The sequence below is a fragment of the Strix uralensis genome, chromosome 4, assembly GCF_047716275.1.
Source record: "Strix uralensis isolate ZFMK-TIS-50842 chromosome 4, bStrUra1, whole genome shotgun sequence".
Classification (NCBI taxonomy): domain Eukaryota; kingdom Metazoa; phylum Chordata; class Aves; order Strigiformes; family Strigidae; genus Strix; species Strix uralensis.
Genome location: NC_133975.1, coordinates 124577191 through 124597572, shown reverse-complemented (window position 1 = coordinate 124597572; position 20382 = coordinate 124577191). Strand labels below are relative to the sequence as shown.

At 44.5% G+C, this 20382-nt stretch overlaps 1 protein-coding gene across 2 annotated transcripts in view; it reads right to left on the bottom strand.

Moving 5' to 3' along the window:
• Positions 1–16050, bottom strand: part of HIF1A (hypoxia inducible factor 1 subunit alpha) — a 34448-nt gene extending 18398 nt beyond the window's left edge. The window contains exons 1-2 of one of the 2 annotated variants that reach the window (XM_074869004.1): positions 15805–16050; positions 652–842 (exon numbers count right to left, since the gene is read on the bottom strand). In XM_074869004.1, coding sequence (XP_074725105.1) covers positions 652–842; positions 15805–15839 — 226 coding nt within the window. In that variant the 5' untranslated portion in view covers positions 15840–16050. Of the gene's footprint in view, positions 1–651; positions 843–10300; positions 10648–15804 lie in introns of those variants that run through there. The other variant, XM_074869005.1, reaches the window with a different exon arrangement.
• Positions 16051–20382: the final 4332 nt, after the last annotated feature.

Sequence of the window (20382 nt, the reverse complement as noted above, 5' to 3'; positions counted from 1 at the left end):
TCAGGGGCTTCCTAGGAGACATTTCAGAGTATGGCTACCAAAGACATTCCTCCATACGGTATAGATAGACATGCATGAGTACAAATAACCAGTACAGCATTCATGGCATGCTGTACAGACACTGGTTCATAAGCTAACTCAGATACTCCTGCAGCTGCATGGGTAGGTGCAACTGCAGACACAGACATATCCTCAGCTAACTTCACCTTCAGTGGAGTATAAATTACAACAAAATTCCTTGCAGTTTATATTAAGGAGAAACACCTACAGTTAGCTACGCCAGCCTTGCACCAACCACCTACATTTTAGTAAAGCACAGTTGGAACAAACAGCTCTCGGGGGAAAAGAGGGTCAACTGAAAGAAAGTAAATTCGGGAGAAGGGGCAAATGAGACTGAAAATGGCACTACGGCTGTGATGAGCCAACTAGGATCATCAGATTAGAAAGGGAAAAACAAGTCTGTTGAACAGTGGCCATGTTTTTCCTGTGTCATCACCAATAGCCTATTTCTATTGTAAGGTCTTCCACTTTTTCACGGAAAGTATGCAACTATTCATGTATTTATTTAACCGCAGATAGGTTTGAGAAACAGCTTCTTCCTCAGTTAACCTCCAGCCCTTTTTTCCAGATCCCGCTACGTTCTTCACTTACCAGCATCTAGCAGCTTTCTCATGCGCAAGTAGCTGATGGTCAGTCTCATAATGGATGCCTTGTCCAGGTGTGCGCTCACGGTGTGGGGCAGGGGCAGCTGATGAGCAAGCTCGTAGAATACTTCTGATTCCTTGCTCCTTCGGCACCGGGCTGCATCTCTTGACTTCTCTTTTCTGCGTTCTGAGCTAATCCTATATAAACAAAGTTTGGGGTTAATATATGAAACAGAGTTCTCTGTGCAAGTTAAATTTGAAACTAAGCTGCCCAGTAGCTAATTAACCAGTTATCAAAGTTGAATAATTTAAAACCTCTGTTTAAAAGTGTAAATATAATTCCGTGTATAGAGTTCTGCCAGAACTAAATTCCAACCCAGAGTCTTCAACAAGATCAGTTCTTCAAACAGCTATGTACTCAGAACCATGCCCGAAGTGCTTATCTTGTCCCTTGACTGCTGCCTCTCTAGCCTCCAAATCCTACTTCCCTCCTCTTTCCTAACACCTTAAGTCCATTCAAAATACTAACGTAAGTAATTTCCAGCTCCATGCTCCAGTAGTATTGTGTATACTCTCCAAGTTCTTCGCTTTTTACCGTCCTTACAAAACCCACCTAACAGGTCAGATAAGCAAGGATATTGATTTAACATGAGATGTCCTGCTTTTCAAGTGATCCAAAAAGTCCCTTTCCCAGCTCTCTCCAGTATAGCCCCTTCCACAGTCTCCCCTACACTAGAAAACTCCAGCTGTTAAGAAAGTTGCCTCATGCTCCTTCCATTGCCTCTGTTAGATTCGCCTCCCCTAGGATGCATGAAGTAAAGGACAGCTCAACTAACAGCAAGCACTGAAACTACTGGGACTCTGTCAGTCGGTAACATGGACAATTCTCCCTTTTCCCAGCACCCACATCGGTTCACGTTTGTCTTGTGCATCTGTCACATGAGTTTTGAACTAATCATTCTGAGACAGGAGCTCCAAAGTTTTCTTACATTTGAACTAGAACTCAATGCTGCTTTGGTCCCCAGGGAAATTATGCCACTGCAATTAAGTTTGCTTTTATTTTTAAATGAATAATATACAAGCATATGGTATTGTTGCCCATTTTTCTTTTTATATATTTATGTCTTCTGAAGGCACCCTATCTTCATTTCGCATACACCTGTGATATAAAAGGCAGTTGCACTAATCTGTAAGATTCCCCTTTTCCCATTGACTTTCATGTAAGTTGTACAACGTATGCCTATAAACATCGCTTTTATAACTCAAAGTTGCATGCCTTTTAATGTTATCAAAGAGATTAAGTGTCACTAGCTGAAAAAGACAGAAAAATAAACTACTGCATTATTTACTACCAACAGTTTAGGAATCACTTTTTCAAAATTTCACTGGACTTAAAAATCACATACTACCACTGCCAAATTCGCATTTCTAAGTCTGCAGATCTGTGAAAAAGCACCTTTTAATTAGCACTCATCTTGTGAAAGGTACCACAAATGATAAAGGAAAGCAATTCATGAGCTGATATTGCCTGGGAAATAACGCACCAGATGCAGTGTAAGAAGTCAAATACATACCCAGACGAACGCATTTTCAGTCCTTTACCTAATGTGCTGCCCCCAACAGCCAAACACCTACTTAGTTTGTGCAGAAACATGCAAGCAACAATACTATTAAGACTGACACTGGAAGCCTGAATGGCTCGAAACACCGAAGACATTTAGTAAGCTGTGATAAAGACAAAGCAAGACATCAGAACCTCTTCTACAATTACCTTCATTTTTTCCAACTTTGTAAAACTGTACCGAATCCCCATCCATCCACAGCCTCACCATCCCCTCCTCCTACCCGCTGCCACTGCCAGCAGAAGGAAGTGCTAGAAGCTTGGTTTTCAGAGTTGTAAGTTTTGTAAGAGCTAAGAATAGGATTTATCCTTTGGTGGCAAAAATCAGGCTACAGGATCACAGAAATACCATTTCTGTGTAATGAGAAGCATTAATAAATCCACATAATAGTAATGGAGATCTTTGGAAAACTAATTTATGGGTATTACAGTTGTAAAAAAATCCGGACATACAATAGTTCTATCAGTTTCTGTGAGCATAAACACATGTTCCTCAGAAGGGTAGCCTAAAATATCTGATAATATTTCCCATCTCGCAGATTTCTTCACATTCAATCTCCCCGTGACAACTGATGTTCCTGCTCTGGTCATGGATATCTTGGTCTGAGAAGCTTGAGGCTCCTGACATACAGGTATATCCGGAAACAGCCATTACAATAAATCAGACCTTCAACAATATTGAAAGAGTATTTTAGCTATATAATCTGATTGATTAAACATTTCTTACTGAAGATAGGCCTAAAGTACCTTTTCTCTTGGTGGAAAACTAAGGGTGGAGGTGAAAAAACCAGCTGGATTCTCTCCGTCCTCTTTCTTGGACCACAGATTTCACTGACAAAGGTAACACAATCAATTATGCTGCCTTAGACAGATTCACCTTTATACTTCTGATTTTTCTTTGTCAGCTACTCATTCAAGATCCCTTCACCTGCAGAAAGTTTGTCCTATAGTAGAAACTCAAGGGGGAATCTTGGAATCTTGGAAAAAATCAAGGAAGTAATCGGTTTCCATCTGCCTAGATGCCTGCAGTTTTGTCACGGCTTCCTTTTCAACTGCAGACACTTTTAAGTTAAAAACCCCAGGCTTTAGCAATAATGCTGCGCACTTCAAGTCTGCAGGTTTGTCAGGCTTGTGTGAATCACAAAGGGCATATACAGAAGGACAGTGCAAGAGATGAAAATAGATGCTAACCTCAGAAGTTGTGATTTCGGTCTTTTCCCTTGTATTTTCTTTCTGAAAGCCTAATGTTCTTGAAAATATTTCAGCTAGTTTCTAGATTTTTGCCTGGTTTTAGCATGCTTCACAGCAGACATCAACATGAATAGTCAAAACTTCTCACAACTATTGAATTACTAAGTACTGACTGAAACGCTGCTCAAATAGAGCTCATAGTGCTTCTGTTAAAAATTAATCCTGGAGAAAGAGAATCAAGTGTTGCGTGCTAGAGCGCTGCCTGACTTTGCAATGGGCAAAACGCAAGGAAAAGTGCAATGCTGGTACCAACCAGTGCTGTCCGAGCAGCAGAGTCTCCTCTCCCTCTTACTAGGTATTTCCTTTCTAGAAAGGCTACTACTATAGATAGATATTTAAACTGTACAGCACAACAGTTTGCTATTTTTAGATGCTGCTTAAAGCTAAACTGTAACCAATCTGAGTAAAACCCAGCAATTTAAATAGGAAGATTAACTACCAGCTTCAAAGAGCATTTCTTTAATGGATCAAATTAATAGGGAAAACGTCTTTCACAAATGAGGTTTAATTACCAAGTGAAGTCAGAGTTGCCTCAACATGGGAAGCCACTAAATTAAAAAAAAAAAGCCAAAAAAAATAAAATCCTTTACTGTTGCAACTGCTCTAAGCTTTGTTACCTACAGTTGCATAAAGTAAATGAAAAAACACAATCGGCATGTGCAGCTGCCCACAAATTTCTGTGTAGTCAATTAAAGGATGTTGAATTCCTGTAAAGAAAATACATTTCCTAAGTGAGCTCTCTCTCACCTAGAGAAAAAAAAAACCTGAGCTCAAGGAAGAGAACTTTAGACAGCGAGATGTGAACTGCCACAAAATCAGCTTAAATAAATTGTACCATTTAAGAGAGATTTTCAGAACTGCCCATGCATAAAGCTAATGGTCTTCACAACAAAAATACCATTCTGTAGAAACAGGAACCCGAGCTCCATTTAAAACAAACCCCAAACTTAAGAGCCGTATTGCAACCTTCTGCTATCAGTCTTGCATGAAAGAAAAACACCTAAAGACTCAGAAGAAAATCTCAGCTGAAGGGTGCATTATACATGCAATGAAAATATCAGAAATGTTGGTGCTACACAGGAAATTGCATGCATTTTCAGGTATGATGTTTCCTGCACAATTTCAGTGCCAGACATTCATTTCTATTTTGTGTTTCTGTCACCAGAATACAGAAGCAGAAAGCAATCCAAAGTAGGTTAGAAAGCAGTGTTTCACTGACAGCTTTAAACACAACACTAGGCACTTTTTATATGGAAGAGATGTTTACATGCAATAGCTGAATAAACGTCTGAGTTCCAAAAGATATTCAAGTTTGAGACCCAGAGCAAAAAAATATTTCACAATCAGGATTCACTGCAGCTGAACAGAGAGCTTGGCTGAAGTATATTACCCAGGCTCCTACTCACAGCCTCAAATCAAAAAGGCTTTAAAATACAGCAAGGTGAATATAAACAAAGTTTACAGCAAGCAAGAATCGGTCCAACAGCCTTCAGAACCAAGCACGCCAGCAGCAAATCCCTACGCACCAGTTACAGATGTTAAGACAGCCTCTCCTCGAACGTGCAGCTCCTGCCATATTGTCTCTCAGACAATATAGTTCCCCATACCATCCCAATGACCCCTCCACCCACCACTGCATATTTCTACAAGTGATTCCCCAATTGTCTAAAGAGCCCACAGTTTTCATCTTCTTGAGTGTAAAACTAATCAACGGCCACATTTAAAGATTACTTGTTCCTGCTTATTTACCTGTGACAGATAAGACCAAAAAGAACTCTGGAAAATACCATCAGTAGCTGGTAAGTTTCAATTAAAAACAGCTAGATTAAAAATGGTCAAAGGACAGACCTTAACACAATGCAGCATATCAACTTTGTCTCCTCCTAGCTTTTTAAATCACCACCCAGTGTCACAAAAAATTTTACATTGTGTACACAATACATCAACTCAAGAAATCAGGGGGTTTCCTGTATGTTGTTTTACTGCTGTTATCCATTTTCTAGCCTTTCTCCCATTCTAACTTAATGTATTTCTAATCAGGCAGACTTTGCCCTATAGGTGTTTTCAATTCCCATGTAAAATAACTATTGTGCATGAATTAATTAATCCAGACTCATCTTTCTTGATCCAGGTTTTGAGAACATTCTAAAAAAATGATAAGCATCTTCTGATAGCAATTCACATTTTTCTCTTTAGAATTGTTTTCTACAATCAAGTGGCTTTGTATTTATCATGGTAACAGTTTCACAGAAGCATACCATGTGGAAACAATGTAATCCAAATGAATAATGTGTCTCAAATCTAGGAACAGCTCATTATTGAACTTTAACTAGTTTTCATTTCTGCCATTAATTCCCATCATTTACCAGTACAAGATTCACGCTCAATACTTCAATGTTAGATACAAGGTCTCCTCAGACTGTAAAACTAGTATGGGAAATACCTGGGAGTCACATATCCACTATAAACTCAGCTTCAATTTTAATCCATTACGCAAAGAAAAAAAAAAAAAAAGCAGCAACTATTACAATACAATACTACATTAACAGTATATATCATCATGATGGTATTGCAACTTAGAAAGTAAGCGGCCTCGTACTTAGCTTTTCAGGTTGAAGTCATTCCTGTGGTTGGTACAAAACTTGGTCGTCTATTCATGCCTAGCCTGAACCAGGTAGTTCTGCCAGCACAGCTGCGTGGGACAGAGGTGCAACTCCCACTTTGCAGCCATACAAACACCCTAACACTGGTAGCATTACACCAGTGTAACTTTAAGCTGTGTTCACATGGACCGTCCGAAGAGCTCAACCCTGGGCACGTCCATGCCGACCACTCTCACCTAGAGCACACCAAGAAAATACTGACCAGATACAAGCTCATTTAAAAGGCACACACTGCCAAAGAGTGTGTTACAACAGAGCTCTGCTCTTTTGACTCTGCTGAATATGCAGCCATTCATCTTTTTTCACTGTTTGTTAGATCTTTATTTTGTCCAGTGCCGCTAGCCACAATACTTAAATTATTCTACCATGAAAAGATGTCCCAGGTAAGCCCAGCACTTAGCACAGAGAAACTAAAACTGTGTAACTCAACTTCCCTAAAGACAGCTTTACATTATAAACCCATTTTTCATATAAGAGAACACTGCTGAATCAAATCCAGTTATTTAAATACATGGTGAGCTAATGATGCAAGTATTCTTCTAGAGAAAAATAAAATCAAAACAACTGACCCAAAACCCCCACCCAAAAACCAAAAGCTCCTCATCTTCCACCTGGCATAGATGGAGAACATGCCAATGAGCCCTCTTATGCCCTTAAAAATACTTTTTATCTGAAGTTGATCAACTAGGAGCAACAGAGCTGTAGCGTTAACACTATCAAGTCCTGAGACAGACCTGCACAAACATTGCCTCGAGTTGCAAGCAGCCCCAAAGCGCCCCATTTCCCTCTTGCCTCCCAGCCCAGCAGTAACATGCTTGTCTGGCCTGACCAGCAGCCCAGATTGTTCATTGCTCAGCAGGCAAGCCATAAAATAGGTTACAAGTAGGGCCAACCGGGTCCACTACACTTGGCCTTGCAAGGGAGCCCCGGTCTTTGCTGTTTAAAGATGAGAAAACCCAGGCAATGGGGTGGGGAGGAAAAGGGCTGGAGGACCAGCTTCATCTCATGTGCCGGCTTATGGGACTACTCCTTTCTGGTATCCAAACACTCCTTCCCATGATGGGGGAAAAGGTGTTTCAGACTGCGCTCTCAAACACTTACTGCAAAGTCTGAATTTTCAGTTCAACAGGCAGACTTTCCAGGAACTGCAAAATATTTGCAAGTTCTCCACAAACTACTTTTTCCGAATTGGTTAGGAGGGGTGCTCCTTCCTTCCATAGCTGCTTTACAGAATTAATGCAATCTCTCAGCTACCAGTTTACAACAAACTCGGGGTTACAGCTTTGTCTCTTCTTGCTTTTGCTTTCACCATTATGGTCAATTTACCAATTCTGCTTATTTTACAGTTTGCGTAGAGAGTTCTTGTGAGGAACAAAAAAACCCACACCCGAATCTCATGTGTAATCACAAGCATGTGATTTTTCTAGAAGAAAGTCTTGCTCATTATGAATTAATGAACACTAGAGCCCAGTAATCCAACTCAAGAAATCAGAAATTCCTTACATACAGTAAGAAAGATTTAGAAGATATTTAACTGCAGAAACTAGTGTAATATCCAGAGATAACACCTCTGTATGTAAAGTATTAAAATACATTTCTTTGTATATTACCTTCTAACATACCAATTTAAACCATTTTCTTTACATGAGGATACATTTACCATTAACTTGATTACCATCAAAAAAACCCTAACTGAAAAAACCCTAACAAATTAAGAGAGCCAGCAGGCAGTTCAGACTGAATCAGCTGCAGCAGCACAAACGGCCTGAGTGAACATTGAAACCCACTGCCGTTTGCAAAATGACAGTGGGGAGAGGCAGCGAGAAGAGAGTCCACTGAGCTATGCATTAACTTACAAAGTAAAGTCTTACTATCAAGATCATGAAGCCTATATAAACAGCCATTTTACAGACAGGTAAATTATGGCACATAAGAGCCAGCAGCAGAGCCTGAAACTCCTGAAGCCAGCACAGGACCACACTGTCAAGATTATCCGTCACCTGGTTTGGCCTTGAACTGACCTGAAATCCCACCTCCCTCCCCACTTAGAAAGTGTAAGAAGGTAAAAGCTTCCAAAATTAGTATTTCTAATTCAGGACGTGGTGAGGTGATTCTGCTGTGTCTTACTACACAGTGTAACCCACTGATATTTTACCTTTGCATGGTAATTTACTGTTTTAAAATAACCACGTGGCATACAGTGGTTGTTTGTAAGAAAATCCTAACATTTTTCAACTAGGTTATTTGGCTTTTTCCTAGAATACAGCATTATTCTTTTTTCTTTTAATTAGCTGTGCTCTGCCCTTCAGGATGAAAGATACATGGTAGTTAAACTGTGTTTATTATTACAGAAAACCCACAGCTATTCAAGAAAGAGGTCTGGACATGGGCTTGACAGAACTAGCCACTAAGTGCTCCCCTCCCTCCAGCCATCCTGCTTTTGCTTCTACCAAGCTCACAGAAAGGATGTAAAACATATCCCCCAAGGTATCTGTCAGGCTCTCAGTTAACAACGTTTTAGTTACAAACTGGTCTATCTTCAGACAGATGCAGACTATTGATAAAGTAACTAATTTTAGTCTAAATCATGGCTTTAAAATATATAATTTATGTCATCACACTCGGGTTTTCCAGACTGGAGGCTGGACATTTTCCCTCACTGCTTCCATCCAAGTTCTCATCCCTTCACCTCACATTCCTCAACTGCTTTCAGTTAACAGGGTATTTTGTGATCAAAGGTTCTAAGAACTAAAAAAACAGAAGTAAGGTTTAAAATTTTATTTTTCTGGATGAATAAAGAACAAACAGATCCACTAAGCAGTCAAGAAAATTGCTTACAACTATAGCTAGGACAAAAAGCCTGCAGCAGTGTCAGCTCAACATCCAGTAGATTCAATAGCGTGCAAGGAAAAAGTCCCTTCTGAAGGACTGAGCTCCAAATACTTCCATCTCCAGCTAAACCATGTAGAGCTTCTCATTTCTTTAGCTTCGCTGGTAGAGGCTGCAGCCTTTATATTTGAAGTGGATTACTTCAAGTCTTCTGTTCCTTGGAGCACATTTCCATCTCTTCCAATGGACGCGAGCAGGACGCAAATGTAAGGAGGTAAGCCTCTAGTAACTCCTTCTAGTGTCCATTTACTTTCTCACTTGCAAGCAGCATGAAATAACTTCACAAAAACAGGAGCCTTGTCCTCAAATTCTTTTCCTTCTTGAAATGCAAGAATTCTCATAAAGTAACACCAATCTGGTTTTGGTTTAGGATTGACAGTGAAATGACTCATTCTGGTAAACAAAACAGGTCATCTTTTTCAGGTAGCACTTCCAGGATTATTACAAATTGAGTTGAAAAGGTTATTTAATAAAGCTACTTGGTAAAACCTTCCACTGTTGTAAATATAATAGCACAGTTCACTGCTGCCGATTCAGTTTCCTCAATTCTTCACTTGAAGTTCAGGCTCTATTTTAATGTAGTGAGTTACAAGATCTGTTGTAACAGTTTTCCTCAGAATGCTTAACAAGAACTCATTCACACCACACCAGATTAAACAGAAGCTGCACAGTGTCTCTCCTACAACACACAAAGTTTATTATGTATTGGCTATCTTTAAGGAACAACTAATGGATCACCTTGAAGCACCTGTTCTTCAGTGCAGCAGAGCCATTTCAAATGTCTTGGTACTAAAATACCTCAACATTTTAAAAGGCTACATTTTGTACAAGTCCCAGTATTATCAGTCTTCAGCAGAAAGAAATGACAGATTGTGCCTATGATCAAACTCCTCTTTATCAATGTACTTACTCTGAGATCTTGGACCAAACCCCCAGGCTGGTATGAACAGGCGTAGCTTCAACTGAGGCTATGGCTCCACATCAAAGAACCCTGAAGTGTTCGTCACCTACATAAACCGTATTTAAAAAAATACATATGCTGGCATGTATTCACTTGAATTCATGTTGATGTTTCTAATAATTTCAGAACTTAATTTTCATAAAGACTTTTATTCTAAGCTAAATAGAGATCTCAGTAGAGGAAAACCTTAACAGCCTTTATATCCAATGGTAATTTGGAAACCTGTATTTTTCCTGAACTTTCAGTCCTTAGTTAAAGTAAAAAGGCTCACCGTCCTTCCTGGGCCATTTTTGTAGCTCCCAATGTCATAAAACCCCCAAGCGTCTCCCATTTTGGAGCAGTACTCAATGGAAAACTCAGATTCTCTTGCATGCTCTTCTGCCTGCTCTAATAGAAAGGAAGTTTCTCAAGAGAGGCTCAGAATGCTCAAACTTTCTCGGACTCAAAAGAGAAAGGGCTGTTACAACATGAAAAGATGATTAAGGTCCAAGTTCTTTCCATGCATTACCTAGGTGGTTTTTTTGAGGCATGTAAACACCTGCCTATATAACTGTGTATGTGAAGATAAAAGGAGCATTTGAGCTGATGACTTGTAACCTGGAACATTCCTTCCTTTTGGACATCAGCTTGCTAGAAACGGGCTACTGCACCTTCTTGCAAGATTTGTTTTTGGTTTGAAGCTGTTTGTTTTTTAAAGAACACATCTTGTAATCAGATTGGTATTTGCATCTCCTTAAAAGAACAGTATCATCAGGAAAATCTAGATGCTCTCGTATACCACCACTGAACCATGCAGTACTTCCCTCCTGGGTTTACTTAACAATGCATACTCTACAATCATGTAAGAATTATTTTGTTGGCATATCATAACACCAAGCTCTTCAAGAATAAATTGAGATAATACTGCCAAATTCTCTTCCACACTACAGAAAAAAAAAAAAGGGACTACTCAAAAATCAGTGGTTTCTGTCATTCAATGTCCCCTTTAATACCAAAAAAATCTCACATGAACCTACTTGAAATCCAGCCTTCTAACATAAATCGGTGCAATATTACTGTTGATCAATATGAACACACTCAAGAATTCAAGCCATTGTGTTACATAGGCTCAGCAAAAGTCTTCAAGGCTTTCAGGTCAGAAGCACACCAAAGTGAACACACACTCATAAGAACCTCAGAAGAGTTTGGGCTTACACTGCAACACTGCTGACATCTGCTAATGTTATTAACATCTATTGACTTTTTTTTTCACTTCACCATCAGCAATCAGTCCTGGAAACAGCCTTATAAACTCCACACATTATAGTTCAAGGATAGGGAGGTACAAAGGTCTATGGCTGCTTCCACGATGTGCGGAGGAGGAAGCAAGCACCTGTAAGTAAATGCATGCTGTTACATTGCTGACTGAAGTCTTACACAAGATAGCAGGACAGTCTTCTCTGGCCTCTCCTCTGGTGGCATGCAACTACGCTGCTCAGCTTCTCAAGGCTTACAAAGTAAGGACATGCTTTAGCATAATCTTAGCCTAACCTAAATAAACCCTTCATAGACATTTCTGAGAAGACAGAAACCAACCAGAAAATGGGGATGGCAATTGAATGAAGGAGTAAAATGGACTATCCACTTCACACCTCCACCTTTAAACCAATAGTTGACTAAATTGCCGATAACAGTATGCAGCTACATTTGTGTCCACATCCCCACACCCCCCTTGAAATGGTCTAGGACATGCATCCCCAGACACCAGAAAGGAAGGCAGAGTTGCTAAAAAAAGCTTGAAAGTACTTGAAATAAAAACTTCTTACCATCCCATCACCCTGTTACAGACCTTTCTGGGGTTGTCAGGTGGTCTGTTAACAGAAGGCGGAGTTGTAAAAAAGCTTGAAAGGACTTGAGATAAAAATCTCCTACCATCCCATCACCCAGTTACAGACCACCTGACAACCTGGACCATCTGACCACATCTACACTAGACCTCTCTGCTAAGTGTGGACAGGTTGTTGGTATTTCAGGCATGCCAACCAAGAGACCCAGACTGCACACTGGAGATACTATGTTTTAAAAGGGCAAGGCAAGCATGACTGTAAACAAAAAACAGAAAACTCTCCCGCTGCTTCCATCAACATACTTCCAAATATTCAGACCTTCACCGATAAAAGAAAACCAAAGCACCAACTGAGCAAAATTACGGAAAATATCTGCAGTAGGCAAATCCTCCACAGCTATTCTTCCCTGATTTTCAGTGCCTCGATAACAAGGAGGAAGGGAGCACTATGCTGTTGCCTTCATCTTTAGCAGTCACTGGAAAGTAATTTCTGACCACTTTTATTGAAGGAATTCAGAACTGTTTCGTGTTTGAGAAAACGGCAAAGAGCAGACAATACAGGCACTACCATCAGGTAAGCCCTATGGCAAGGCAAACAATCCAGAAAAATCCAGAAAGCAGTAAAAACACCATTCTGTAAACCAAAAACCACTCTGCCCTCCCCATACCTGCAGGGAGACTCTACAGGATATTTACTGAAAGATTTCTCCTCTTCTTACAACACAGAGAGGTACAGTTAGAGTATATACAAAAGGTTTTTGTATTCGTTTTCGACTCTAGTAATGGTGGCTCAGTTCCATCAGCACTGAAAGAAATTAACAGACAAAAAGCAATGGCAGGTACAATCCTAAAGACCTCACACAGGTTTAAGAAAAGCCAGCAGCAGCCACTGCCCCTCAGAGACAGCGACACAGGACCTAGGCTTCTCAAACAGATTTTGGAGCTGGACCTCAGCGGCAGAGATCCAGCAGCAAAACCCTGGTCTTTCAAATCATCCCCTTAGACACTAGATGTTAAGTTTCAAGTCCCAACTCTGAGAAACTGAAAAGCTGAAGTTCTTCTGCAGGGCACTCAAGTCAGGATGTTAAATTCCACTGTTTTACACCATCTTAAGACTCAGAATGAGCATTCAGGAAATCATTTTTATAAATCCTTCCGCTTCTCTTTTTTATTTATCACCCATACCATTAAAGATATATGCTTTATGCTACACATAAGGACTTAAAACAATCCAAGACTTTTTCTCAAGTGTATCTACCAGCTGCAAGCCACCTTCGAGTAACCCTAAATGGCTCACTTACTTAAAATGGTGCAAGAATTACTCTGCTAATAGTGAGGTGTCACACCACAAACCTGGGGAAAAACTTTTCATAGCATCAGCCACTCATGCACTAGAGTTTATTAAAAGAATATTGAGAAAAAAATCAGCATACTTCTCAACAAAAGCCTTAAATTTGAATCACACGCAAGTCAATAAGCAAGCAAAGCTCCCAATAATGCTGTTTTACTCACTCCATGCACTGAGATAAACTCACCCCTTGTAGCACATGGGGGAAAACCCAGGAGTGCATGAAAGTGATACAACTCCTAAAGAATAGCTAAAGCCCAGATAACTCAATACCTAATCATGTTGCTGATACTTGGTTTCTTACAGAATCTTGACCCCCATATGGATACAAGAAGCCTGGGACTACATCAAAGAATGGATTCAACAAACCAGTAAATGAATCCACACTTCCAGTTACCTATGTAAGACAGACACACACTTGGTCAAATTCTGTAATGTCTGCATCTCACAGCACATAATTAAGCAAACAGGCCTCACTTTAACTATCAAGAGCTAAACACTATCCAAACACAAGCACGGGGAGAGACAAGAAATAAAAGGATCTTAACACATGCCAAAATTGAGGTGAACTACATATACAATCAGCCAAAGTTTTATCATTGAAGAACAGGACTGGAAGGTCTTCTCCCTTAAAGGTATGCTGAGCATAGACACTGTCAAACCTAAACCCTTCTAAACCAACCCAGGTTCTTGAGAAATGCTTGAGATTTTCAATAAATTCTCTGGTGAACTCATATCCTTCCTTTTTTGCTTAGCCATCTTTGCTCAACTGCACATTCACAGCCCTCAGGATGAGCATACCAGATACAGCTTTATGTTTTCTATTAAAGGCCTACAACAGAAGTAATCTGAATATTCCTTACTGTTTTATAAGAAACATTCCCAACTTTGAACTTGGTCTACAGGAAACAGAAAACAACAAATTCTCTTTCTTAAGCCCTGCCTTTAGGAAGGAAGCATAAGCTTTGCATACTGATTCTTACATTCTGAAGAGAGCAGATTACATCCAGGATAAGGAAATTGCAAAAAAAAGTACCCAAGTGGGACAGAATGGTAAGTAAAAAAAATAACAAATGCTCAAGGGCAAAAAAAACCCACAAAACCCAGAAACAGATAACGACTTAAGTTTCAAACCCTCCTTCTAGACCTGCCACTAAATTAGGGCAGCAGAGCAAAGCACAGAATAATAATTTCTGTTGCAACATTTTCTCCCAGGCTTCTCAATAGCCATTAGCTTCGAGTAGAAAAAACAAAGGTTGCGGACTGGGTGCCAGCCCCAGGTGTCCCACTGCAGGGATTTCATTAGACTAAAAGCTGATTCTCCCCCACCCCACGCCCTGCACCGCTGTAACAACTCCACATCACCGCCGAGATGCTGCTGTCCTAGAGGTGAAGCTCCCTGCTCACCAGCCCGGCTCAGCACAAAGCTCACCATCCATTTTAAAAGCCAGCCAGTCTCCTCTCCAACACAACATGCTTTAACACTTACTGCGCTTAACCTGCTCGGATGACCCTTTGATACAAGAGCAGAGAAAGCCCATCTCAAAAAAAAAAAAAAAAATATTATCACCCAAACCCCCAAAAAGGTATCGATATCAACATAAACAAACGGCGTCTTCTGCAGATGGCGATTACGGCAATTAATCCCTCCACAAAGCGCGCCGGTGAAGCGCCAAAGCAGAAATCTGGTCACTCAAATACTCAAACTCCCTAACTTCACCATGGAACAAAGGCTTTTAAGGCGTTTATTTCCCCCTCCTAATTTAAGCTAACAATCCTTGGTGAATTATTCATACTCTTCAACTCACATTGTCCAGCCGCCATCCTCCCCGCCCCCCCCTCCACCGCCGTGGGTTTTGGAGGGGTTCTTCTAACCTTCATATTTCCAGATTCCAAAACGGCCCTTTTCTACACAGAACCAGAACACCACGGTTCAGGGGCCGCCTGGAATAAACTGCAATTAACTCCTACCCGCGCATTTTCAGGGGCGAAGGCAGCCCCCCAGCCCCGCCGCGGCTCGGCCGAGGCCAGCGGGTTGCCCCGGGCCGCCCCCCCTCGCCACCCCCCGCGGACGCCCCCCGGTCCCGCCGCCAGCCCCTCGCCCGACCCGCCTGTCTCGCTTTCGGCGCGCAAGGCCGCCCGGGCGCAACGGCGCGGAGCGGGGCCCACACACACCCCGCGGCCGCGCGGGGAGAAAACACGCCGCGCACTCCCACCCGCGGAGCCGAGCGCCGCGCCAGGGCAGGCCAGGCCGGCGGGACAGCTCCCGCCGCACCGCAGGGAGCACACACACACACACCCCGCCTGCCCGGTGGCGGAGCCCCGACCCGCTCCCCCCGCCGACAAAATGGCGACGTGGACGGCGGGGAGGAGGAGGAGGAGGAATGAAAGAGCGAAGCGCTCCGCGGGCTGGGGGAGCGCGGAGAGGGAAGCGGGGGGACGGAGGACGGGAAGGACGCGGCGGTAACAAAGCGGGGGGCGGCGGGGTGCCCGGGGGAGGGCGCCGGCAGTACCGGGGGGGCGGGGGGCGGGCAGCGCGCTGCCGGCGCGGGCCGAGCCCCGTCCCGGCGGCTCGGGAGGCCGCAGCGTCGGCCGGCGGTACCTCTTCTTGTCGGTGACGCCGCCGGGGCTCTCCATGGCGGCGGCGTGGCTGCTCCTCCCGCCGGCTCCCTGGATGCGAGGCGGGCGGCTCCAATGGCCGCCACGGGGCGCAGGGAGATGGCGGCGCGGCCGGGAAGGGGCCGGGTCTGGGGCCGCGCGGGCTCAGAGCATCAGGGCAGAGCTGCGGGGAGGTGCGGGCGGCGAAGGGCGCAGCGGCGGCGGTGGGCGGCGCGGGGCTGGGCTGGGCGAGGAGAGGAGGAGGAGGCGGCGGCGGGGGCGGGCGCGGCCGGCCCGGGCCCCGCGCTGCGCCAGTGAGGAGCGGCGGCGCGGCCCGGCCCCTCGGCCGGCGGGGTCAGCTGAGCGCTCAGCTGGGAGGGGGCCGGCGCCTCACGTGTGGCGCTGTGTGCGGGGCGGGACCGGCGGCACCGGCACCGGCCCCGGCAGGCGACCGGCCCCGGCCCGCGGGCCCCGCGCCCCCCCGCATCCCGCTGAGCGGCGGGCAGCCAGGGCCGCTTGGTTTCACGCCAAGCACCGCCGGTGCGGATCGTTAAAAAAATCGCCAAAAAGGAGACCGCCGGCCCCGAGAGCCCGCCGGCGCGGCTGCACGTTTAGGGGGATATCGCGCATTTTGTTTTGGTTTTGCACGGAACTTTTTTGAGTGCTTGAGTCCTTTCCCAAATGTTTAGGGGTCCTAAAACCAGGACATTTTCAGTTAAAGAGTTCAAAACCTCATATTAATTAAAGTGAATAGACAGCTGCATCGCCGGGCGGGCCAGGAGGAAAATGCACGGATAATTACGCGCGTTTCGAGCAAGTTTTACAACTTCACCCCAACACGCAAAGGCAGCGCCGGGCGGCTGGACGGGGGCTGCGCGAAGGCACCGCGCCCCGATGCCTTCCCTCTCACCCAGGCAGCCCTGATCCCCGCCGGCCAAGCACCGGCTCAGGCTCTCGGGACGCGGGGTCTCCGCCCGCCGCATCGCGATCTCCGCCGGGGCGCGGAGGGGGAGCGTCCCGGTGCCTTGCCGTGCCCCGGGGCCGGCAGGCTGGCGGGCGGCGCTAGGACCAGCGCGGCCCCGCGCCCGCGTTGCCCCGCGCTGCCCCAGCTCGACCCGCGGCCGCTGGGGGGCGCCAGAGAGCAGCAGCCCGGGCGGGGCTGGGGGGCCGCGGGCCCGCTCCCCTCACGGCGCGGCCCGGGGTGGCGGAGCCGGGCCTCGCCCGACAGCCCCAGCGCTGTGGGCACTGCTCACCCAAGGGCTCCGGCACCTCCTGCAACCGTGGCTGGCCCTGGATGCTCGTCACGAGTGGCTGTACAGGGGACAGGGCCTGTGCTGGCCCAGGCCTTACCAGCAGGCCCGGCCTTGACACGGCCATGCAGACGTTCATGAGTGGCCCCTCAGATCGGGACCCAAGCCACAGCCATGGGGGCGCAGGGAGAGGAAAATTAATTGCCCACGCATTTAAAATTAAAGGCTCCACAGTGGCCTTAGGTATGTCCCCTTAGTCATACGTGTCTGAGCGCTGTGGGGACACGAGAAAGGCGGTTCCAGGTGGAGGGACTCCACAGAACTCACAGGTTCCTTTACATCTTGTAGGCTTCCTCAAGCAAGGACTTTAAGTGATCATATGAAGCATTTCTTTACAGAACGGGTAGTCAGGCGTTGGAATGGGCTGCCCAGGGAGGTGGTGGAGTCCCCATCCCTGGAGGGGTTTAAGAGTCGGGTTGACATAGCGCTGAGGGATATGGTGTAGTTGAGAACTGTCAATGTTAGGCTAATAGTTGGACTAGATGATCTTCAAGGTCTTTTCCAAACTAGACAATTCTGTGATTCGGTGATATGGAGCTGAACCTTACGAGACTACTCAGTTTGCAGCTCAGAGTTAATAATACCTTCAAAAAAAGCAGCTTTCACAGCCATAAGTAACATCCTTGCACTGCTGTGTGCACATGTGATGTTGTAAGAAACACCCGCAGGGCAAAGTGATGTCGTTTCAGCACTGCACCTTCCTAATACTTCTGCCGTGGGGTCCGAACTTCCAGGTAATGAGCAGTCGGTTTTGCATACAACCATGGGTGTTTTGTGGTGGGTTTGGTTTTAATTTCTTTTGAAGAAAAAGCAGTGACCATGACATTTAATAGAAATCACAAGGAGTTTCTGTATGAAATGAATTGCTTCTGCCTGCAGCAGTCAGATAGACAGAAGAGGCACAGGTGCTATAGACTCCTTTTATTCCTTTAAGGTTTCTCATCCAAACACTGACAAAGCCCAGCTTTACTTAGCTTATGAGATGTGACAACACCAGGGCCCACGGCACTGTGGCTGTGGACTACTGATATTTCTGTTGTTCTGTGCTCACTGGAGCCTTCAGAAGAGAAATAATCAAAGCAAGACTCAAACTCTTGCATAAGTACCAAGAAGCCCCACACAAGAGCTCGCGGACAGCTTCATCTTTCAAAATGAGGTGCAGGCAGTTTAAACGTAGGAAGAAATTCACTTGTGGACAGCAGCCGTGCACTATTTTAGTGCAGTCACAGAGTCACCATAACAGCCCCTACAAATTTCTGTGGTGAAATGGGGGATCTCCTGGCAGGTGCAGAAATGACATACCCAGCTCTGTGCCACCTTCCCCATCAGAGCCCCTGTCATGGGGAATGCATCGGGGAAGTTTCAGTAGTGAAGTGGTGCTACCAGAAGTACTTCTCGTGCCTCAGAGGAGGCCAGTGCAATGCGGAGCAGACGTTGCAGCTTCTCTAATCTGAGTATGAGGATGAAATGGTTCCTGGTGAGCCCACCGCACTCAGAAGTGAAAGCCTCTTTGGCACTTCAACTGCAATCTCGGTGCTCACACTCCCTCCAAAGACCAAGTAGTACCGATGCAGTCCAGACCAGGGACTGCCTAGCTGTAACGCTACAGGACCCAGCTTATCCTACCCAGTAAGGTCTTATTTTCAATCCTACAGCTGTCACTCCTTTGAATGACAATTTTGGTGCCCATAAACATGGTTGTCTTAGGATCCACTTGTGCACCTTTATTACCATTACCCAAATTCACATACTGTGCAATACATCAAAAGGGTTCCTCGTTGAATATTCTCACACTAGGTTCTGATTGTTTTAAATCATTCAGGCACAAAAGCTCAAGATGTGTTAGCAATCCCTGAGTAAAAGACACTGCAGAAAAATCTCAGTCTACAAATTACTAATACTGTTCAAGTTGATTGTTTAAAGATGTCAGACTTCCCAGCATGAACTGGCTGAGGAGCTGTGAGTAAGTGTTGTGGTCTCCTTACTAGACACATTTCTTTCATGCCAAACATGCTTACCCCAAGCTCATAATAAAGAATACTGCTTCAAAAAACAACTGTGTTTCAGAAGGATGTTAGTGGAAACTTGTTCTGCAATTAAGCATTTCATACTATAGCAGTTCTAGAGAGATGTTAAACAAACACTCTCCCCCACACACATCCTCCCCCTTATTAAACTTTTGCGTCACTCCACTAGAATTCTACATATACATTTTCTTTCCCGCTTTGCCAGTGGCTGATAACAGAAACTTATTACAGTATATAATGCCTTAGTCACTTTTCTTGACCTTTATTGCTGTGCTAAGTTCATGCTCCAAATTACATCAAGAGAACTTCCTGAATAAAATACTGTTTGCTTATGACTAATTAGGGCAAATGCACAAGCTGATGAGTCAGCAAACGGCTTGGTGAGCAGAGTGGCAGGGATTCAACAGCAGAACAATGTGAAGGTGTGAGATATGCTCCTGCCTGTGGCTTCAGAGCTGCCTGCTGACGGGTCAGATCTCACTGTGATGGGCTCTGTATGCATTAACTGTCGGGACCCAAACGCATCCCCATCAATAACGACTGGAAAAACTTCTGCTGACTTCAGTGGGAAGAAGATCAGGGGCTTAATTGTCTCAGGCATCTTCCCTCTGAAGAACCCTTACCATTTCTGAGCATAGACTTACCAGGTGGAGGATGTTAAAGAGAAGTGAGGGCTCCCTCCATTTATCTCACTTGAGTTGGCAACTCACATCACATGGGATGTCACTGTAACAGCCCATCTGCAGCACTGGTTTTTCTGGGCTTTTGCTTCATAGCACAGCCCCTTACATTTAGGGAATTAATATTCATTGATTCAATAGATAAGCACAGTGCTATAATGAAGGGTACTTACTAGCCTATTGATATTTGACCTCAAAACCTCCCTTACCCACGGCACCCATGTGGGAGCGTTTACTTGAAAGAGAAGTGCCACAAGGTCTCTAACACTGTGCAGATCTGTGGCTCTGCTACACAGGCTGCCAGCGATCCAGTGCTCGTTACTATCACTTACTGTGCTTAACAATGCAAGAACCTGAGATCTCTAGTAGTTAACTCATTTCACAATAGAAAGGCAAATTGAAATTTGAACCGAATTCAAACCAAAACATTGGCGGTGAAAGCCTAATGCTGCTGTTTCTCAAATATGAAATATTGCCTGAAACAGGGTACGTGATGGGAGACACAATCTCTCTTTGGCAATTGTTCTTTCCTCTGGTCTTTTCTAACCTTAGTGCTGCTTCTCTC